Below are 24507 nucleotides of genomic sequence, written 5' to 3' on the forward strand. Positions count from 1 at the left end.
CAAGTACAACATTGGGTGTATTACTGGCACAACATAATGCAGAAGGCAAAGAGTGTGTTGTATACTACATCTCTCGCACACTGGTTGGCTATGAACTCAATTATACACCTATTGAGCGAGCTTGCCTAGCAGTAATCTTAGCAGCTACTAAACTGAGGCACTATCTGTTAACACACAAGGTACAACTCATTGCAAAGATTGATCCACTCAAGTATTTACTCAGCAAAGCAGCATTGACAGGTCACTTGGCCAAATGGGTGATGATTCTAAGTGAATTTGACATTGAGTATGTGGACCGAAAAGCTATCAAAGGGCAGGTTATTGCAGATCAGTTGGTCGATGCACCCCTCACGGGCGATCATCCTCTCATTTCCGATTTTCCAGATGAAGAGATATTCATGATCACAACAGCACAACCATGGAAACTATATTTTGATGGTTCATACACTAGGCACAGCTCGGGGGCAGGCATTCTGTTTATCACACCTCAGGGTGATAGCATCCCGAAGTCTTACAGGCTCACATTTCCATGCACCAACAACATCGCAGAGTATGAGGCCTTGATCACAGGACTCAGGCTAGCCGTACAATGGAAATTACAAGAACTACAAGTATATGGTGATTCACAACTGGTCATTCAACAAGCAATAGATGAATAGCAGACAAAGGATGATAAACTCATGCCATATAAGCAAATGGTGGACACTCTAAAGACATCATTTACTACTATCACTTTTGAGCAGATACCAAGAGATCAAAATCGAGCTGCTGATGCCATGGCTACCATCGCATCTCTCCTAGATCTTCCACAGAATTCAACACACTACAAGTTCTTGGTAGAACAGCTTTGGATCCCCGCTTATGATATCCCTGAATCCGAGATGATATGTCGCCTTGTTGGTTCTGAATCCCCATGGTACGGTGAGTTCTACACCTATCTCCATGATCACACCCTTCCTCCCAACCAATCGAATAACCAACGTAAAACCTTCATTCGCCAAACTGCTCGATATACCATTATTGCTGAAACCCTATACCGATGCAGTCTTGATGGTACTCTCCTTCGATGTTTGGAACAAGATGAGATAACAAAGGCTTTGGAAGAGGTACATGAAAGAATTTGCGGGACTCACTCAAGTGGTCCGTCACTAGCCAAGAAACTCATGCGAGCTAGATATTATTGGCCATCTATGGAAAAGGATTCCTACTACTTTGTCAGAAAATGCAAGAAATGTCAAGTTCATGGCGACCTGATACATGCACCGGCCCAGGAACTGCAACCAATCATGACACCATGGCCTTTCTGTCAATGGGGTCTTGACCTTGTGGGTAAGATTCATCCATCTTCATCCAATGGCCATAAATTCATTATTACCGCCATCGAATATTTCACCAAGTGGATCGAAGTTGTTCCACTTACCCAAGTCACCGGCAAGCAGATCGCCTCATTCATCCTCAACTACATCATCTGCCAGTATGGTGTACCCATGTCCATCATCACAAATAACGGTCTTCCTTTCAAAAATCAGGATGTTCACGAACTTTGTGAGAAATTTCATATCCAACACCGCTTTTCCACTCCCTACTACCCACAAGGCAATGGTCAGGCCGAAGCTTCCAATAAAAACATATTGAGGATCCTACAGAAGACAGTTAATGATGTCGGTCGTGATTGGCATGTTCAACTAAATCCAGCGCTATGGGCATATCGAACTAGCATTCGAACCCCTACAGGTGCAACTCCTTATTCATTGGTCTATGGTGCAGAAGCTATCTTGCCTATTGAGGTCGAGATACCATCATTACGGGTCTCCTTGCATAATCTAATAGATGATGAAGCATATAGAGTCTCACGACTCCAAGACTTAGAATTACTTGATGAGAAGCGACAAGCTGCATACAATCATCTCAAAGCCTATCAGCAGTGCATGAGCAGAAGCTACAATCACCAAGTTAGACCTCGTACATTTGAGGTAGGTGATCTTGTTCTACGAGAGAATCCTCGCAACCAACCACACAGAGAACATTAGGGAAAGTTTGAATCAAACTGGCTGGGCCCATATGTTGTCACTGCTATATTCGGGTCTGGGGCATATCAGTTGGCTACATCAAAAGGAGAATCGCTTGCAGATCCAATCAACAGCATGCACCTAAAACGGTTTTATACCTAAGGTGTACAGAGCATTAGGCTCCCCTACATACCAGAAAATACCAAAAACATTCAGAAAAATGTCCTGAAGAAAATACAAAAACCTTCAAAAAAAAAAGTAAAAAAGAATCATGCATCCAAACGGTGAACAAACACTCTGGTGGCACCTTGGGTAAGTACGATGGTGAAAACCTGGCAAACAGGCGCCACTCGTAAAGGCTATGGCTCCATTGTCTTTCAGAGTTGCTGCAATCACATCTACTTCATACATACATCCATCCATCCAAAAACCATGGCTTGTTATTCATCTGCAATTATGATAGTACTCCATACATCTTGCATCCCGCTTTTTCATAGTCATGTCTAAAACTGGGGGCAAAGCCCTTAACCTATTGATGGAAGTGGATTCTACATTGTCTTATGATTCATTAAGTTCTTCATTCAAGCAATCATCAAAATACCAAAAACATTCAAAAATGTCTCAACACAAAATCCAAAAAACATTCAAAACAATTCAAATATCCAAAAACATTGACAAAACATCGAAAATCACACAAAAACATGGCAGCACCTTGTACATACTCATCCGTGCAGATACCAAGACAAAACATTGACAAAATACTCACACACTGACCATTTACCAATCAAACCACACAATCAACATCAAACACTCAAAACTGTCTTCAACTAGGATGCATCCTTCCTTACCAAAACAAAGACAAAAGTTTCATTTTCTTTGACAAGAAAATTATGTTAAGCTATCAAATACTTGGTTGATTTGTGAGTACAATCATTTGTTTATCTGTATCGGGATCTTTCAGCATTGTTTTGTATCATTTGTGCATTATTTCCGATGAAGTTCTGGGGCATGTACTAATGGTGTCTACGTGGGAAGTTCACCAAGCTACGTGATCTTATGCAGAATGCAGTCATGGATCATTACGGCTTGCTGACTACAGCGTATACCTCAACCATATGGGCATGAACCATTACCAAGGATCCTTATTCTTTATTCTTTATGTATATACTGTTTGTTTGTAGGTACAATGCTCTTCCTTTGGTTCCTCCTACCTCATCCAAACTGGATAAAGGTTTTATCTCTTAGTACAGTATGCACTTGTCTCAGGATATGATCAGCCTAAGATCAAGGAGGACGATCCAAGTCATGCATGAATAGAGATAATCCTTGTCTGTTCCACAAGCAATACTCTGGTCAACTTGACCCTTATATCAAGTCGTTTGTATTAACTTGCTATATAAAATCCATGAAAGGAATACTCAGGTCATCTTGAATCATTATGTCAAGATGCTTGTATTCTCTTCCAACATTTTAAAAGCTCAATGATGAAAATAGAGCACTATGGATCGTCATTTCATCTCATCTGTTTATATCTTGCATTCCATTGCATATCACCCATTCATTCATATGTAGGTTTTATATCGTGACCCTTAAAAATTGGTCTTGGATACAATCACGACCGAGTACTCTGATACATCATCAATGCATCATACAAAGTCTTACAAACCTTGCATTCCTCATGGTCATATCATCATCGCATTTAGTTGCATCTTGCATTAAGTACATTCATGTCATTTTTAACTTAACATTACATATAGTTCATTTTGGACATTAGTTTTATTGAACATTTGCATCATTGCATCAATCATCAATAATTCGATTCATTCATAGGATCAAATTGTCTTTGATTGTTTTAAATCATTTATTAGACATTCATTTAGTATCAATTATCCATTATCATCTTATCATCTTTTATCATTTATTATTGCATACATTCATTTATAGTTAAAAAGTGCATTCATTCATTCATTAATAAGTATCTTATTATGCTCATCTTAGGATTTATTCGCATTACATTCATTTATCCTCTTTTTAATTACATTAAGGTGCAGTTATTAAAAAACATAAGTTATAGTATCATCACATTATCATATAAACATTTGTACTTTACATTTTGTTTACCCATATTGCATTCATTTGACAAACATCTAGATGCATATTCATACATAACATCATTCATTCGACCATTGCATTAACATCATCACATAAATCATCTCATCATTATATCAAAATAGGAAACACCAAAATCCTGTTCATATATCATCATAAGCATACATCATCATCATGGCATTACATACATAAAAGCATTACATCAACAAAACAAATCATACATAAACCTGCATGCATATGTCAGTATCATCATCAAAACGTGCATATAAGAAACATCTCATCAAATGCATACATGTACACATATCCATCTAAGCAATCAACTCATCATCCTGCATAAACATCCATCCATAATCAAATGCATATCATCAAAATATGGGATCTCCTCATATATATCATCTCATATATCAGAGTACAATGAAGTCTACAAAATCAGCTACCAAGAGCCATCCAAGATACAGTCCAAAAAAAATAGACAATGATACAATACATATATGCATGCAAAAATGCTCTCTCAAATGCCACTCTGGCCAGATGCTGTCCCAACACCTCCCCCTGCTCCACCACTGGTGCCTGCACCACCTGATCCATCTCTCCGTGGAGGCCTCATCGAACCACCACTCCGTCCTGCATCCCCTGATCTCTCCCTCCGCAGCAGACCCATCACTCCCCCACTACTCTGCACCCTCTGCAATCGCTCTGATCTCGCCTACTACATCTGCGAATAACTGAGAGCTCGCTGACTCACTGGCACCACCTGCTCATATAACCCCCACCAGTACTCTATCTCTGCCTAAGCTCGCCGCATCTCCCTCATCACCTCCCCTGTAGGCCCCTGTGCTCCTACTCCAACCCAGACTCTCTCCTGCAACTCCGCCAATTTCTCCACTGTAGTATCTCTCCCGCAACACCACCGTCAGCTCTGACTCCTGTGCAAATAGTTGCACATCCCTAGCTGCCACCTTTGCCTCCAAATCTTCTATCCGCGTCTGCAAGCGCACTATAATGTGATCCCGCAGATCTCCAGTGGCTCCCTCCCCGGTGTCCATAGCTCCCTCCCCTACACCTCCCTCTCCAGAAGTCCCCTCCCCTCTGTCCATCGGGATCTCCCTCTCCATCCCCCTCCCACTCAGCTGAACTCCTCTCGGTATTAGTGGTCCCTGTGAGATCTGTAGAGGCAGTCCACCTCTCCCTCTCCACTGACTCCGCATCCCCAATCCTCCTCCACCTCCACCACCTCCTCCATCCCATGGCTCACACTCCAAGCATGGTCGCCATATCACTGCATCCAGGTCATCCAGTGCCCGCCGCCACCACTCTAACTTCTCCAAGTGGGGCCGACTCATCATGCCACTGTACATTAACATGTACGGCTGATCCACCACACGAAATCTTAGACTCACCGGTCGAGTCACTGGTAAGTGCTCCCAAGCCCAAATGTGTAGCAGCGTCATGCCCACTACTAAAGAACCCCTCCCCCGGTATACTACCTCATGGAACTCTTGATACATGTGCGCCAGCACGCACGACCCCCATGCAAATCGGGTCCCCTCAGTCATCATCATCTCGATAACCTGTCCCCATCCCACCGCCAACCCATGTGACCGCCTGTCTGGACACAACAATCCTCCCACAATCCTTGAAAAAACTGCTGGAAGTGGCTCATACAGTGCCGCTATATCCTCCCACGCGATCGAGCCATCATCAATGAACACATCCTCATCAAAAATCCGCTGCACGGCCACAGTACCCCAAGATCTATCGTATGTGACCAGCTCTCCTCGAATAGGAATTCGTAGGATGCACCACACATCCTCCAAGGTCACGGTCATCTCCCCCTGTGCCAAATGAAAGGTGCACGTCTCACTGTGCCACCGCTCTGCCAGTGTTGTGATCAGTTCGTGATTCATACGAATCATGGGCATGTGCATCACCTCATAAAGACCAATCGTTGCAATACAATCAATCTTCGCCTGGGTCAATCGGTCCCGCAACCCCTGTGTCGCCGGATGGCGCTCGCGTAACTGCAACACGCGTAGATCCTCCTGCACATAGACATTCATCAATCACCATCAGTTGTTTTGTTTTCAAACTTTCTTAAGTTTAAACCTAGACTATCAACATATACTTTGATCAAGTATCTTTGGGTCTCAACAGATAAGCAATCATGGCCACCTAGACTTCAACGGGCATTTATCCTAACAAATGACCTAAGTCTCATCAGGTTGCTATGGTTCAAAACAACTCCCACTTCACATCGCCCACCATCCATCATTAGGCATCGGGAGATTTTCTTCATCCAAACTAGGGCATCTTTTTATCCTCAAGCAAAAGCGTTATTTAACCAACAAAAGTGCTAGTTTTCAACAATAGCGCTACAACTATAGCAATGGTGCTCAATCAGCTATACCATAGCGCTACAACTGCAAAAGCACTAAAACTTGCATATAATAGCGCTCAAACAAGGGGCCAATAGCGCCATTGCGGCACAATAGCGCCATTGCGGCACAATAGCGCTAGTTTATGGAGCAAACGCGCCAAAACAACAGTTTCAGCGCTCTTGCTCCGACTTGACTTTGACTCAACTAAAACCTTATAAAAAATGCACAAAAATTAAGTTTTCGAATTTGCGTACCACTGGTCCATAGTCATCTAGGCGCTGGAACCGTCGGACTCGCTCGAATCTGTGCTCGGTGATCGAAATCGGCATCGTCGTTGCTGCTTGCTCCTCCAAACGTCACTATCAGAGCTCTCGTGGTCACCGTAACTTCTCCCCACTCACCGCCGTGGTTCCCGTGAACTTCCTGAGCCCCCCATTTCTCCAATTTTGCCTCGTTTTCTTCTATTTTTCACCCGTATGGCTAACTTCTTCTCTTCTACCACCATGGCAATTTTCATTCTTTTTCGAGAGATCGCTCTATTTTTCAAAAAAATTCGGCCCATCTCTCGAGGGGGCATACCACCCATTAAATTAACATTTTATGGGGCATTTCTTCACACCTATTTTTCTTTCTTTGAAACGATGCGATAAACCGCACCGTCTCAAAGATGGGCAAATGTAGTCACACAAATCTGTCCATTTTAATTAAATGAATATTTCGTATTTATTTGATTAAAAATCCACTAGCCATCAATTAATTAAATTAATATTTAATTAATTCATCCCCAAACATTCTTCTATTAATTAAATAAATTATTCAATTTATTTTAATTAATTCATTAAATCAAATTTCAATCAATTAAATAAATAAAATCTATTTATTTAATTAAACCCCCCTATTCCTCTTTTAAATAAATTAAATAAAACATTTATTTAAATCATTATCCCCACCCCACTTGCATTTTCCTACAAATGCAACTTGCACACATTTATTGGAATAAATGAATTTTTATTTTTAATAAAATCCTATTTTCCCTCACCCACCAAATCCACTTGCAAAAATCTAATCCCCTTCTAGATTCTTCTAACCCCTTCTTAATTAGCCTAATCCATCCCCTAATTATTGTCACATTCCTAAGCAAAATGGAGTCACTTCTCAAAGACTCCAAAGTCTTTAAAAAGCATTTAATGCTTTGTGTGTTCAACAAATTAACCCCCAAAGTCTTCTAAGACCATTAATGGCTCTTACATGACCATTTATGGCTCTTACATAACCATTTATGGTTATTTCAAATTTGTCCCCCCAAACATTTATTGTTTTGACCATATTCATCCATTTCACATTTGCACAAGAGCTTATCCATTGGATAAAAGCTTTATTCTTTGAATAAAGATTTTATTCATTCAACCAACCTTGACTCTAAAATCCCAAGGTCATATCAGGCATTTAATGCTTATTCCCTCCCCTCTCAACCTATCTCACATTGACACTTGTCATCCTGGGATTGGGTTGAAAGTCCTCACATGGATTTGAAATCATTCAATCCTGACCCTTGTTGAGATTACTCAGTCTCAACCATCCATTGCTCCATTTTTCCTATAAATAGAGCTCATTCCTTCATAATCCAGATCCTGAAAATTTGTATGCACTTAAGCTATAGGCATTTTAAGAGAGCATTTTAGCATAGGCAATCTAATATCTTATTATTTTGGTTAAAATATATCATTTTAGCATCAATAGCATAGCATTAGCTTTTCATTTCACAGTTGAAGCAAAATACTCAAATCTCAACCCTCCATAAGCATCCATAGTGCAAAAAGTTGCTGAGAGCTACACTATTTTGGAACTTGGAGAGGAGAGGAACAAGGGAGAAGGAGCTAAGGCCATGCTAAGAGGTAGTTGGAGATGCCTCATAATATTTGTTTCGCTTATTAGATACATTAGCATGCTTTTAGTGTCTCTCTTGGTATGCCTTTTTAGATTAGTTTTTGATTGACTAACATTAACGGTTTCGTGTCTTTTGTGTTATTCATCATTTGCTAACCTTGTGCCATTTAGGAGGGCATCACTAAGTATAAAGTGCCAAATTATCACTTTTGGGGGGGGTTCTTTGATTGAGTGAATTTGGGGGGGTGTCTTGTGTGATTGTGCCTCTCTTTGTGCTCTTTCCATTTTTGTTGCAATGAGTCCTAATAAATTTTCACCTTTAACTCCACATAATTATGCATCATGGAAAATTAAAGTATGGAGTAAATTAATAGAAAAGGGTCTCACACATTACATAGATGGAACAATAACAACACCACCTGATCCTAAGGCTGATCCAAATGCTCAATTAGAATGGCTCACAAAGAATTGCATGGCTCTTGGAACTTTGCACAAGTATGTATCAGATGACCTCATTTTTCACATTGAGAAGTGTAAAACAATCAAAGAGGCTTGGGATATGTTTCAGAAATTGTATGGTCAAGTTGATGAAATCAAAGGCTCTCAGATTGACAATGAGCTCACCAACTTGGATCCCAAGAGTTTTGATACAATCCAAGATTATGTCACCAAAGCAAATGAGCTAAGAGCAAAGCTTAAGGATTGTGGAATTGACAAAAAGGATGCTCAGTTGATATTCAACTTGTTGGACAAGCTTGCACCATAATATGCAGCATTTGTGTCTAGCTTCCAAACTCATCGTTTGACAGTGGGGAGTTCCTATGTTATGCCTTCCTTTGATGCTTTCACAAAAATGTTAATATTGGAACAATCTACGTTGTTGAACATGGGACTTCTCAAGTCTTCTAAGTCCAAGGCTTTGGTGGCAAATCAAGGGAATCAAGGAAGTCAAGGCAAAGATTCCAACAAGAAGAAGAAGCACTTTAAGTCTAAGCCACACCAGGAAAAAGGACAATCATCCTCTCCATCACAAGGCGATTTTTCATCCTCTTCCAAGAAGGGGACACCACCTAAGAAGGATAAACCAACTTGTACATATTGCAAGAAGTATGTTCATGATGAGCATCGATGCCACGCAAAGCAAGTTGATGAGTTAAACAATCTTCTTAAGAAAAACAACATCAACTTGCCATCCGCCTAAATAAAGAAGGATTCATCTCCTTCCTCTTCCTCACAGTCTAAGGGAAAAGGGCAAGCATTTGTGGCTACAACAGGTTCTTCACAACAATGGATACTTGACTCGGGTGCCTCATATCACATGGGTTCTACAAAGGAGCAGTTTTCTTCATTGGAGCCATCTAAGGTACCTCACATTTACATAGGTGATGATACTCAAGTAGAGGTTGAAGGGAAAGGTTCAGTTGACATGGATGATGGAACATTTGAGAATGTTCTCTATGTTCCTAACTTGTCTACCAACCTTCTCTCCATCTACCAAATCACTCACTATGGAAATGGGAAAAAGGTTGAGTTTACACCAGATTCAGTTGTGGTAAAGGAACTTGATGATGATGCCTTGGTAGCAGTGGGACAAGTCAATGACAAATCAAGGCTTTATTCATTCTCCCACTTTGTGCCAAGTTCACCTTCTAGGGTCTTGCTTACTCATTCAAATTCAAAAAGTAAGCTATGGCATGAGCGGTTTGGTCACCTCAACTACCACTATCTTCAGCAACTCAGCACTAAAGACATGGTCACAGGTCTACCTCGAATCATTTTTTCAGAGGGCATATGTTCAGGTTTTTCCATGGGCAAGCATCCCGAAGAGAAGTTTGATAAGGGGAAAGCTTGGAGAGCTTTGGAAGTTCTTCAACTTGTCCATAGTAATGTAGCAGGTCCATTTCCAGCACCTTCATTTAGTAAGGCCCGCTATGTCCTCACCTTCATTGATGACTACTCTCGCTTCACTTGGGTCTACTTTCTTATTCATAAGAGTGAAGTATTTGATAGATTTCAGGACTTCAAGACTCGTGTGGAGAAGCAATTAGGGAAAGTGGTCAAGATTCTTCGCACAGATAATGGAAGGGAATATGTGAACAAAAGACTTGAGGATTTTTGTACATTTGAGGGGATTCATCTTCAGCATTCTGTAGCATACACTCCACAGTAGAACGGCGTTGCAGAACGCAAGAATAGAACTCTCAAAGAAATGGCTAGTTGTATGATACATGCACGGTCTCTTGATCCCGCCTTTTGGGTAGAGGCTATCAGTTGTGCCACACACATCCAAAATTGGGTTCCTCACAAAGCTTTGCAAGGTATTACTCCTTTTGAAGCTTGGGCTGGTAGGAAACCGATTGTAAGACATTTCAGAGTCTTTGGGTGTCCAACATGGGCTCGCATACCTCTGCAAAAATGCAAGGCATTGGAACCACAGAGTCGACCTTACATATTTGTTGAATATCTTGAGGGTGTTAAGGCATACAGATTGATGGATCCAGAGACACATGAGGTGTTCATTAAGAGGAGTGTTCACTTTGAGTAAAGCTCTCCTAGCTTAGCCTCTCTACCTCCTCCACCTTCCTCCATTGTGGATATTGATGTTAGTGATTCAGATGATGAGACTCCTTCAACTCCGACTCACAGGGTTACACCTCCGTAGGGTCCACTTGCAGTTGAGGAGCCTCGTTCTCCACTCCACCTAGACCTCGTTGGGCTCGACAAACACTTGAGTCCGTGGGTTCTCTTGTTGGGGATCCTTCAGATACCCAAAGAACTCGATCACAACATCAGGACCTTCCACATGCATTCACTGCTATCGCTTCCGATCCACAGACATTTAGGGAAGCATCAGGGGCTCCTAAGTGGGACCAAGCTATGGAGGAAGAGTATAGTTCCTTGATGAGGAACAACACATGGGATTTAGTCCATCTCCCTAAGGGGAGAAAGATGGTTCGATGTAAGTGGATCTATCGGACCAAGTTTGCAGCGGATGGTAGTGTGGATAAGTATAAGGCTCGACTTGTTGCGAAAGGTTTCTCTCAGGTTGCAGGTGTTGACTATACTGAGACCTTTGCACCCGTAGCCAAGATGAACTCCATTCGTTTGACACTTGCTATTGCTGCAGCTCATGGTTGGGATGTACATCAAATGGATGTGAAGAGTGGTTTTCTTCATGGTGATCTTGATGAGGAGATTTATATGGAGCAGCCACAGGGTTTCATCCAGGATACTTCCTTGGTTTGCAGACTAAGGAAATCTCTCTATGGCCTTAAGCAGGCCCCCAGGGCTTGGTACGCCAAGATGGATTCCTTTCTTCTCTCCGCAAGGTTCACCAGGTGTCATTCTGATCCGAATGTCTACATTTTGCGACAGGATGACTCTCACTTGATACTTGTGCTCTATGTTAATGATTTGATCATTACAGGGAGTACCGCATCCATCATTAGCAGGGTCAAATCTGCTTTGCATGACAGATTTGCTATGACTGACTTGGGTCTTTTGCACTACTTTCTCGGGATAGAGATTTCACAGTCACCTTCCAGGATTACACTATCGCAGCCCATGTATGCTCTTGATCTACTTGCACGCTTTCATATGGCTGATTGTAAGCCTGCCCCAACTCCCTTTCTTTTAGGAGTCAAGCTTGAGGCTCAGTGTTCTTCTCCACCAGTTGATGCCACTTTGTATCGTCGGCTTGTGGGTAGTCTCATCTACTTGACTCATACACACCCTGATATTTCATTTGCAGTTGGCATGGTTGCCCTCTTCATGCAGGAACCACATGAGCTTCATTGGAAAGCCGTCAAACGCATCCTTCATTACATCCAGGGTACACATCACTATGGGATTCACTATGCAGCAGGTACAGGACTTCGCTTGGTTGGTTACACAGACTCCGATTGGGCTGGCGATCTTGATGATCGTAAGTCTACTTCTGGTTACAATTTTCACCTTGGTTCGGGCCCCATTTGTTGGCAGAGCAAGAAGCAACATGCTATTACTCTCTCTTCGATTGAGGTTGAGTATCGAGGTGTTGTTAACGCAGCGACTAAGACCATTTGGCTCCAACAGGTTCTCACAGAGTTTGGATTCACCACTCCACGGCCGACAGTTCTACATTGCGACTATCAAAGTGCTATTGCAATCTCAAAGAACCCGTTCCAGCACCAGCGGACCAAACACATCGAGATTCATATGCACTATATCCGAGAGCTCATTTAGGAGCAGGTCATTGATTTGCAGTATTGTCCTACAGCAGAGCAGGTTGCTGACATATTCACCAAACCTTTCACCGAGAGTAAGTTCCAGCAGTTGCGAGCTCTCTTGGGGGTGCAGGATGTATCATTAGGGGGGGTCAGCTGACTTCTCCTTCCTCTCTTATGGGGGGGACTTTTTCCTCTTTGAGGATTTTGTCCTTCTTCTTTGAGAGTCTTTTGTACATTCATCTCTCTTTTGGGGGGGAGTTTTTTCCCACTGGGTTTTCTCCCTTTCTTCGTTTGTGAGAGATTGCATTGCATTGTTTTGCTTGCATTTGCATTTTGTACATGGGTACCTATCATGGCCTAGTAGCCGGGACCCATCTTGCATTGTTGACTTGAGTCTTCATTCCCCTAAGTTGCACTTAAGGGGGGGTGTTGGTGTAAATAAATATTCATTTTGGATGTTATTACACTTTACTTAAGTTAACTTAGGATAATGCATCTCTTCGTAGTTTGGATTTGAGACACTTAGGGAAGTGTGCACATAGGGATAGGGCTTGTAGGAGAAATTCCACCTTTTGTGGTCTTATTTTGCTGTTACACTCCACATTCGGTGGGTCATCCATCTCTTGTGGAATATTATATTATTTCTCCTACCTACCCCTAGTATTTCTTACCTACCCTTGTTTCTCATTGAGCCACATGTCATAATTGTGTGCTCGTACATCCATATGGCCTTGCCTATATAAGCAAGCCTATATTCATTGTATTGGTTAATCCAATTGATCATTTGCATATTGATGAGAATACAGTTTGTTCTTGTCATTCTATTGTCTCTCTTTTTATGCTTTTCATTGTGCCCTTGATCTTGGCAAAATCCTACACTTATTATGCTTATATATTATAATTGTATGTTATGATCTTTCTTGTGCTTGCATCTTTTACATCTTATTTATGCTTACATGATCCTTACATAGCAGTTATAACTAATTATCTTTCTTACCTCATCGAAGGTAACATCATAGTCATTCTTATGTCAAAGGAATCTATGCCAACCATCCTTTTTTTTGTTGGAATCTTTTTCTTAGAAAAAGTCCTAGTTCATTTTTTACTTAGAGCTTTACCACTTCTATATAGATAAAATCTCCTACCTTTCTCCTCTTTACTTTTCTTATACTTGAAGATAATTTCCAAGAAAGTTCTCGTCAACAATTATATAAATGTATAACATATGAGCTACTCATTATATGTTTTTTTTCCATTTTGAATATTTTTAATCTAGTACCCATTATGAGAATTCAACATTTGTGAACCATATCCATTTCCTTTGAGGATACACAAATACATATATACACAATACATATGTATACATATTTAATTTCCATGTTGACTTCTTGTTTTATTTTGACATTCATCTTCATATTAATTCACGTGTCCATCAAACTGGGGCAAAATATAATGGTAAAAATTGCATCTTGATTCCATTACCACTCATCTCCATAATTTGATTGTAATCCCCACTCTCTCATTTACAACCCTAGATTAAATCAATAGTTGTAAAGCTAACCTATGTCATTTATGTGTTCATGGATCTATACTAGAATAAAGCATAATCAATTTATAGATTTTGAAGTGTTACTTGAAATACACCCTTAAATTCTTACACAATGGTAAATCAATTTCTAACGTTAGTTATAAAATATTCCACAATTTGAGAATCCAACCAAGAGTGACATTGAATTTATTTAAATTTTATACTATTAATTTTTGCATGATTAATCCAATTTTAGCTCCTTAAATTCTAAAAGGAAAATAAATAAGCTTTACATTATTTTACCCATAATAATCAAATAAATGCATTCAACCAAAGTACAAAACAACCTAGATAATAGAATTGGAGTTTATCATTGGAAAGTACTAAAAATTAAGTATGATATTCAACTGAAATCTCATGAAAGAAACGATTTATCAATGCTCTTGAAGTTTTTGGTTGACTTAGATGATGATCTCAATTTTATAAATTGATCATTTTTTGTACCAGATCACTTACGTGAGTGTGAACTTGATATTTGTAAGTGCAAATTCAAATTCGACGTGTGGAATTGAACTTGTAACTTCTTTACATGATTAGACAAAATGCACCTTCTTGTGAATTGCTTGCCTCGATTCTTGATATCTAAATGCATGCAAAGATCGACGATGTTTAGAAATGCCTCTAAAGAATCTGTTGAATTATGAGGGTCAAGTTATCCTTAATCAAACCTCTAGTTTGATTGACTTTATGACTTGAGTGAGAAATCGAAGACAACAAGCGAATGTGCAATGACCTTAATATGATGTAATAAATAGATATGACATAATAGACTCTCTTTTAAGCTTTAAATTTAGATGTTCTTCTTACATTCCAACATAATTTAAAGGGAGTAAATAAGTGTCTCTAAATATGACAAACAAGGCTACAAATCAACAAAAAAGATAAAATTTATGTTATGATCAACAATGACTAGTGAAATGATAAACAAAATGATAAATTTTTATTTTGAATATTAGAAGTTCCAAGTTGAAATTCACAATATGAATATAACTTCAATCAAATTGAATTAAATTTACAATATAAAATTATAAATTTGATCTGAGATAATAAATAATAGATTTATATTAGAAAAATAAATGACAAAAAATCAAGCTCTAACGAATTTCCCAAACCAAAAAAAAACCACACTGTAAAGAAGTTACGCATTTGAAATGCTCTAATGGAAGTGGTCCAAAACATAAAAGAAAACCGCATCGGTATATAGTTTTCACCATTAATTATGTGCCCTAGGACCTTTTATATAGGTAGGGGGTCCATTTCTTTGCGAATATACGTCTACATTCATTTAGAGTTTGGGACTCTAACGATTTTCTGACCAAATTTTGTTTGCTACTCTTACCGAGGTTTTTGCTAGGGTTTTAAAAATCACTAGTGTGTTCACCTCGGCTTTACGATTTAAGGAGATTCCTGGTTGGAGTCTTCCTGTTTTCACCTGGGTTTAATCAAAATTTTCCTTTACCGATATTTGTCACAATGTCACAGTTGAGGTGCTCAATTGCCATATCAGGCAAATCAACGGCAACCCCAAGCTTGCCCAACAAATCAAAGACCCTGAAAACTCTTAATGCTTGTAACCGCCACGAAGTCCTCAAGATTGTTGCAAATGGGTGTGAGAGTATCAACCTCAGTTCATCGCGTAGAAGGGATTTGAGAACATGGGTATCTGCACGTCCAGATGTCCAGTCCGGTGGGGGAGATGCAGGCATTGGCGACAACAACAATGGTGGTGGTGGTGGTGGAGGAGAAGGGGGATCATGGGGAAAATCAGATGACAGTGGGAGTAAGAAAATCAAAGGTGGGCTTTTGGGTGCTTTTTTTCAGGGGTGGAAAGCCAGAGTGGAAGCGGATCCACAGTTTGCATTCAAGGTCCTGATGGAGGAGCTAGTTGGGGTAAGTGCATGTGTTCTTGGGGACATGGCATCTAGGCCAAACTTTGGTCTCAATGAACTGGACTTCGTTTTTTCCACTCTTGTTGTTGGATGCATCCTCAATTTTACCCTCATGTACATGTTGGCACCATCAGCTTCCATGTCATCAGCAGCTCAGACTCTCCCTGGTATATTTGCAGGCAGTCCTACAAGCCACATGTTTGAGCCAGGGAGCTTCAATGTCTTAGAGAGGATGGGTACTTTCGTGTACAAGGGAACCTTGTTTGCAGCTGTTGGGTTTGCTGCAGGGCTTGTGGGGACTGTAATATCTAATGGTTTGATCAGTGTTAGGAAGAAAATGGATCCCAACTTCGAGACTCCAAACAAGGCACCCCCGACTTTGTTGAACGCGGCTACATGGGCTGCTCACATGGGTTTGAGCAGTAATTTCAGGTACCAAACTCTGAATGGTATTGAATTTCTGCTTGCCAAAGGACTTCCTCCTATTGCCTTTAAGTCTTCGGTGATTGTGCTTCGGTGTTTGAACAATGTGCTTGGGGGAGTGTCTTTTGTACTATTGGCTAGAATAACTGGATCTCAAAAAGTAGATGAACCCCCACAACCGGCTGAAGATGAGAAATATAAGTTGTTAGATCAGGCTAAGGATTTTCAGCCTGATCAATCTTCTTAAATCAGCACCCAGACTTTTCAGTACTTAACTGTAAAGATTTAAGGTTGCTTTGATTGTAAAATGTTATCTTGTAGAGAAGATCCAGTGAATTCTCGAAAGGATAACATATGAATAATTTTATTACAAGAGATTTAAGACTCATTGTTGCCATGGTTTGAAGTTATCGTGATAGGGTAGGGCTCGCGGGGTATGGTGGCTTAGTTCGTTGCCAGGTGCTCTTGCCATTCGATATAGGCCAGGTAAATGTTAATCTGCATGGGAACTTTTCATTTGTTTTTATTTTTGTACTTGAAACTGTCATGTGGCCAAGAGGAATCCATGCAAGTTTTGGATTGATTGATGGTGTATATTTCATACCGCTGTTTGAATTAGGCCCTGTTTAGAAGTGATTGATTTTCTTTTGCATCCTGCTATTATCAAATTAAAAATGATTTTCAGGACGTCTTTCAAATATTTGTATGCTATTACGATATGTGGTTTTGGATTCCTCATCGAACTAGTATCCTTAATTGTTGAGGATGTCCATTAATCATTCAGTCAGCATAGATACTGAAAAAACAAAAGGTAGTTGCCTTGTTTTCGTGGTGAAGGTAGTTGACAGTGACTGTCCAAAGATAAAATTGAATATGAATTTTCTTCTATATGCAGATTTGATTGTGAAGAACTAATCAATTATCATAGGGAAAGGGTGGGTAAATTTTAGATTATTTTGCATGAGAAATCAGATAATGGGCATACGGGGTTTTATTTTCAACCATGAAAAGCTGTATTTCTCTTTCAATTCCCATATTCCACTGTTGTTGATGATGAGAAATTGAGAGTGCATATAGATCAGAGATATTCTGTGAAATGTGTGAATCCTGTGAACCTTCTAATGGATCGGAAGCTTGATCCAAGAACACACCTGCAAACTCAATTATTGCACTGCATTGTTTGAATCATGTGAATTTTTCTCACAATGCATGTGAGAAGTTATTATTGGTCAATGCATTGCTATTTAATTTGAAATATTGATCAGATTAGGTTGATATGAAAGTCTGGGTTTGTTTCTTAAAACTTTAGTAACTTTATTGAATAACATTGGATGATCTCTTAGATTACTTTAGACAAAGATCCTTCAAGTTTTAGTTATCTTTTCTGTTGAACCAGTCTTTAATAATGTAGATATGAGAACAAGTTTCTCTTCTACCCGCAAGAAGGGAATTTTTAAGCACTGCCGATAATAGGTTGCGTTTATATTAGTAGATTTGATCATCAGAATGCATTGGGTTTGCTCAAATTTGCCACAGCTTTGACTGAGTATTAAATTTATTGTTTTCTGCTTGTCACCGAAAATCTAAATGACATCCTGGGCTACTAGATTATAATAAATTATAAGTGAGGTAACATTTACATTGTTAATTCGAGGAGTTTTTTCCTTCAACATAAATAAAGATTGAATGAACATCAACTTGTTAGAGTTTTTTCCTTCAACATAAATAAAGATTGAATGAACATCAACTTGTTAATCTCCCAGCCCCTTTCCACTCATACTCGTTGCACAGAGGATGTGGGAGCAGGTTTTGGAGTTTCAACGTCTCCGTGTGTCAATCTTTATTTAGATTGTTATAAATCAGATTAAAAACTATGGTTTTCTGTATCTGCCAAATTGCAATGATGAATAAAAATGTTTTTTCTACTATTTCTTAATTTCAACTTTATACAGATTAGTTGTTTGAGAAGTTCATTATTGGAAATTCTTTATTCCCTCTGGCATAATATATAAGTAATTATGACTAACAGGAAGATGGGATTTGGAATTGCAAGTGGTTATTATAAATTATAATTTAAGAAAGTAGTTTGATGGTCAACGATATGGATGTGCATTTTAGCTATTTCGGGTGATGGCTTGTTGGATGATTATTTAATTGTTTGGCGGGTAACCAGTTGATAAGGCAGATCAGTGCCAGTGGATTACAGTTTACACTTTTTCTTTTGTGAAAGATCAATATTTTATTATTTTGCTTATAGCACTATTTATTTAGTGCCCTTTTAAATTGAATATCAAGTTTATTTAATGTTCTGTATAATAATGCCTGATAGGAAATAATGCCTGATAGGCTTGATTACCCACTTGTTTAATAGAGAAACATTTTAGAAGCATAATAGTTTCACATGACTAACATTTGTTATCGTTCCATCCATCATGCCGATTTCTCCAACAAGTATGTTGGAGAACATTTAAACTTGGATAATATTGCGTATGCATATCTGGCTTGTATGATACCTTGGAATATGAACAATTTAGGGGAGAAGATCTAGTAATTGAGCATCCTAACTTAGCGCTTTGCAAAATTCTGTGTGAAAATTTCAAATCAATCCCAATTTTTTACAGCAGCTTATTTAGCAAGTCTCCTGCTTATAACTAAGGTTTCAGGGCCACATCAGCATGCTTTTTGTGGAGGTGTCCAAAAAGGTCCAAAGAAAAGTAAGATCGATACTTGTGCACTAAGTCATATTTTATTGGTGCACTGATGTGGCATCACATGATTTGTTGCCATTTTAATCTGAGCATTACATTTCATTCAATTATGGCTAGCGTAACAACTTTAAAGTCACAAATATTATTGCAATATTGTTAAAAATATTGGGCATTAAATCAACAAGTACTATAACAACTATTGGAACATGCTCAACTATGAAACACCCATTTTAACTTTATATTGGTAGTCAATAATCTGAGCAACCTATTTAAACAAAATCTGTACGTGCTAAAATTCATTCATGACCTACTAGACTTTTATAGTCAGGTATTGCAATACTTCTTCCCCACTGCCCAATATATAATCTTTAAAGGTTCGTATCTCTGATACTGAGTACTGTTTCATTTTAAGATCTCGAGTGTTATGATATTAACTGATAAGTGCCTTCTTCTAAATACTGTATTTGTACGGTTTGTTACAGTTATGGCATTGATGGAATCTGGCATCCATTTGCCTCATATTTACACTCTTGGCCACAAATTTCCATGTATTGTGTCAAAGATTTCTGTAAGAACAATGACAAGTGACCTTTTTCTTTAATATATATGGCTGCTAATCTTAGGACGCTTATTGAATATTGCATATGCTTTTGACTGTATGTGCCGAATTGGTATCTTACTATCTTCTCATATTTTAATGTTATTCTATTTCATTGAAAGACAGCAGTCCTGTCATTATGGTTATCAAGGAGATTGGGTATGGGAAATGCTATTAGTTGCTTTCATGTGACAAATTCAGTTTTGTGTTTGTGATATCCAAGGCCGTTCCATTCATTTTAGGTGAATGGCTTGTTCCTGAGTATTCTTCTTTTGGTCTGTGAATCTGTTGAAAAGGCAGGTCACAGCTATTTGGATATGATTTTTGCTCGAGTGATCAGAATCTAAGCAAAGGTCTAAAAGATGGTAACAGTGGATTTATCTTTCATTTATTTGTCAAATAGCTGTTTTCAGTTTACAGCTTTTGTCGTTTGGCTCTGCTGAGCTAATCTTTACATATGAAAAGACCTGAATCTATATTGGAAGTCATAATGTGTCCATGCTTAACTTTGAAAAATTAAAATGGTTAAATGATTCTCTAATGTGGTAGCCTTACAAGAGATGCTATACAAGCAATTTATTTAGTTAAAAAATGTTTTTATCAGCATATGTTGGTTCCAATGACTGACAGTACAATCAATCCATCCGATGGAATCTATTCTTTCCAGGATGTTGTGGAATAAGGATACTATTTGAAGGGCTGGTATTCCATCTTGTGTAATTTCCACCCTGTTGGGCTAGTTCGTTGGTGTACAAGGAGATCCATAATCTTGTTCAACCATTTGTTACCTTTTTGGTATTTATTATGGTCTTAATTGCAAAATTCATCTACCTGCAGTCCACCGACTCCGGATATGCTCACTGTTAAAATCTGATGGAGACTTGCAATCTAGAACTTTTCTAAGTTTGTTTCATCTCAAATCCATGATTGTAATAGATAACTCTTTCCTGAGTCCTAACATTGTAGTGTAGGCTTCTTTCTTTAATTACAAGGAGAATCCATCTGTGATAATTTTCTTTCAATGATCGAATCAGACAATTGCTATTCAGTTTTACCAATTTAGAAGACATTATGCGAGAATGCAAGCAAGAGAGATTGGTACGTGGTTGAGCACCTGATTTTATGACAATATTGGCCATTTGTACTCACACTGAACATAAATAGTTCAAACCCAAGAGGGGATAACTTACTCTAAATGAATTAGTGAGTGAAACTTGACAAAATGAAAGATGCCTGTAAGAATCCCATGTATTTGCCATGGTATTGATTTAAAAACTTAAAATGCTTCAGGTGAAAAGTATTTATTGGATTAGTGCACGATCAACTCAAAGAAAAGTATTTATTTGGCGGCCTTGAGAAAGGAGTTGTTCCATGTCCATAGGTTTATCATAGCCCATTCTAGCTAGACCAGGATGTTTACGCATTCATCGCATTCAATTTTTCTATTAGTTTAACCAACCCCACACAATTAAAATTTTGATTGAAATTTCTAATCTGTATATTTTTTTTATTTTACATAATTATATAAATATCATTTTTCTTTATTTTTAAGTCAGAACTAAATATTTCAGTAAATGAAATATCAAAGTGTTCTCAGCAAATATAATGTTCGTCTTTCTATCAATGGAAAATTGACAATTGCTTCTTTGTACTTGAAAAGTGTAGGACGAAGCATTAATTTTCTGAAGTGTAACATACGGCAATGGCTTATGGCTCGAGCAGTTAAATAACATTATTAGTTTTGACAATATTATTATTGTTATCATCATTGTAAATAACTTGATTTCCAATTTTTAAAATTATTGCACATTAATAAGTACTAATGATATTTTTCACATGTTAAAATGATTTGTTAAAATAATTTTTTTATATTTTTGACATGTGTTTTAGCTATTTTCATTCAATTTTTTCTAGCTTTGACAACATTAATATTGTTATCATCATTGTAAGTAATTTGATTTTCAAATTTAAATTTATTGCACGTTAATATGTACTAATGGCATTTTCCACATATTAAAATGATTTGTTAAAACAATTAATTTTCTTGCTAAGGAGAATCTACAAAATAATCATATTTAATATAATGGAACAATTCTACTTTACTATTTTTAAATTATATTTTTCTCACTATGAATTTACAAAACAATCAAATTTAATATAATGGAACAATTTTACTTTATTATTTTTTAATATTTATTTGTTTTGTTCATCCTCATTTTTTTTTTAACAAATATCTACAATATCATAATATATTCAAATTATTTTATTACAAACAATAATTCTAGATGTTTGCATTAGTAAATAGGTTTTCTATAAAAAAAATCATACCAAATGCTTTTTTGATATCTACTCTAAACTAATAACATTGTTGGTAGGAACTTAAACATTGCGTCTCTTTTTCACATCACTAACATATTTATTCAAGCAAAAAAGAAGAGCATTATGTTGCCATATCTTTCTTTGTTATGATGTGTCATTATCTACTTTACCATATATTCTAGTTCATTGTATTTTTTCTTGTGCTCTAGGACTGTACTATAACACTCACATTCTTTCCCTATTGAAGTGATAATAAAAGGTGACTAGTTGAGTAGCAAATAACACTTTTAGAAATAAATAACTTAAGCATCTCCAATTTTCTCTATCATAAGAGAATTGCTTTTTTCAATGGTAATGAGACCCACCTAGTAGGATTGATTGTGGTGTCTTTGTCACAAGTTGTTGGTAAACAAGAGGCGTCTAGTGCCATTTCTCCATTAGTTAGATTGTCCATTCTAGTTCATGGCATTGCATTTGCTAGTGCTTCGAGTCTTGGCTCTTGTGGGCACTATTCTAGTGGTTGTGTTGTCGATGGGTGTGTGGTTTCGATTGCCTCTCATTTCACCAACCTCTCTATTGCCATGCTTGATGTTGGTCAAGGTTGTGTTGAAGCTTTGGGCTCTATAGCTTTTGGTTCATTTGAACATATCGATGGAGGGTTCATGTCCTTTATTCGAGTCTCAGGAGCTATTAGTGAGGGTGTGGTGAATGAAGGTTGTTCCTATGTAGCCATGGTTGCTGTGATGACTCCCCTTTCTCAAATTACATGTGTGGAAAAGTAAGTTGTCTACTCGTCTTAAATTTTCCCCTTGTCGTTTGTGAACATGATGTAATTGATATTGATTTTTTTTTTTTTTTTTATGTTTGATGAAGTTTTGATTTATAAATTTAATCAATTCTTGCTTTCTCTCTCATACTTGCATAAGTGGATTTTGGAGCCTTGGAAGCTCTTCATCGATGGTTCAATTGAGCTTTTTCCTTGTGCTAGGTGCTTCTTAATTGCAATCTTTAATACTCCAAAGGACAAGGATTTGGCGTTACATGATAGGTTGTGGATGTTAAGCGAACATTCCTACTCTCAAATTGTGGTTTCCTTCATCCAACCCTATGATAGAATCTCTTAATATTATGTTGGTTTGGGTGAAATTGCCTTATCTCCCTCACCAATTTCAAGAAGACTCTTGCTTTCAGGATATAACCAATGCTATTGACCATATTTTGAATGTGTAATTTTGCCATCTCTAACATTGGTCACTCTACTCTTGCTTATATTATAGTGGACGATGGCATTTTCAATTCCAAGTCCCTTCTTGGGGATGTTGTCTTGCTAGTTGAGAGATAGGGAGTGGATTTAATTGCTTGATTATGAGAGCCTATTGTTTGAATGTAGATGACGCTTTGCTATTGGGCATCTTCCTTTTAAATGTTCTCATTGCAAGATCGTAGGCTTAACCACTTGGTGGAGGAATGCCATCCCCCTATCACTTGACTATGGATGTTTTGTTATGTTTGATTCTATGGTTGATGAGCCTCCTTTCATCCCAGTTGGTGGAATGTTGTGATCTTGGAGGCTTCTCCAATGGTGGCATTTTCTAGGGCTAAAACACCTCATGTTATTTCTTCTTGATAGAATTTCTCCATTTGATCTAATTTTGGCATCTCTAATGTTTGTTCTCGTTGCCTAGTTGGTGTCTAGGTGGAATTCTTGCTCATGATTATTATATGTAGTGTACAACTTCTGTTATTGGATGTAGAGGTAAAGGACTCCCCTTCTTTCCACATTTGGAGAAGTTAGAAAATGGCGTGTTGTGGATGATTGATCAAAAGAGGAAGAGAAGTCTTCCTAAATTTGTTTTAGATACTTATCTATAGGTTAAGGGTGTGTGGATTATATGGAAGGGGACAAACATAGTGTAGGTTGGATGGTTTGTTTCTTGATGACAACCTAGTTGTGGTTGTGTTGTTGAATGACTTTTTTGGTAGCTATTACATTGTATTTGCAAAAGGGCCCAAACCTTTTCAAAACTTGGACTTTTAGTTATTAGTTGTTTTGTTGTTTTGTTGTTTTATATTCAAAAAAGCAAGAAACAAGGGTCCCAATCCTTTTAAAAATCTACCATAAGGCAAGACAAATCAAGCCCCAATTTAGCCAAAAAAATAGAAAAATAGTACTCCAAAGGAGTGAGTTTTCAATTGTAGCCAAGCTTCTGAAAACAATTACAAACAATAGAAAGATTTAGGACCCTTCGGATCCACCTTAGGCAATCCAAGCCTTGTTTGAGGTTACCTTTAACCCAACACGCTAGCATGAGTTTGGGATAATGATTGGAGTTTTAAAGATTGCAATAAAGAAAATATATCTTCTATATCCTCAGAACAAGGGGAAATGGG

General features: G+C 38.2%; 1 protein-coding gene and 1 long non-coding RNA gene across 2 annotated transcripts in view; both read left to right on the forward strand.

Moving 5' to 3' along the window:
• Window positions 1-21670, forward strand: part of LOC131063855 (uncharacterized) — a 72690-nt gene extending 51020 nt beyond the window's left edge. The window contains exon 2 of the long non-coding RNA XR_009111173.2: window positions 21463-21670. This is a non-coding gene — a long non-coding RNA (uncharacterized LOC131063855). The remainder of the gene's footprint in view (window positions 1-21462) is intronic.
• Window positions 15420-17074, forward strand: LOC131063852 (protein RETICULATA-RELATED 3, chloroplastic). Its single transcript, XM_057997808.2, has one exon. The coding sequence runs from the start codon at window positions 15653-15655 to the stop codon at window positions 16736-16738; it is 1086 nt and encodes a 361-aa protein (XP_057853791.1). The 5' UTR covers window positions 15420-15652; the 3' UTR covers window positions 16739-17074.
• Window positions 21671-24507: the final 2837 nt, after the last annotated feature.

The sequence above is a fragment of the Cryptomeria japonica genome, chromosome 10 (genome assembly GCF_030272615.1).
Source record: "Cryptomeria japonica chromosome 10, Sugi_1.0, whole genome shotgun sequence".
In the NCBI taxonomy this organism is placed as follows: domain Eukaryota; kingdom Viridiplantae; phylum Streptophyta; class Pinopsida; order Cupressales; family Cupressaceae; genus Cryptomeria; species Cryptomeria japonica.

Bases quoted from the DNA above. Each gene is read 5' to 3' on its own strand.
- LOC131063852 (XM_057997808.2), top strand. From the start codon at position 15,653: ATGTCACAGTTGAGGTGCTCAATTGCCATATCAGGCAAATCAACGGCA.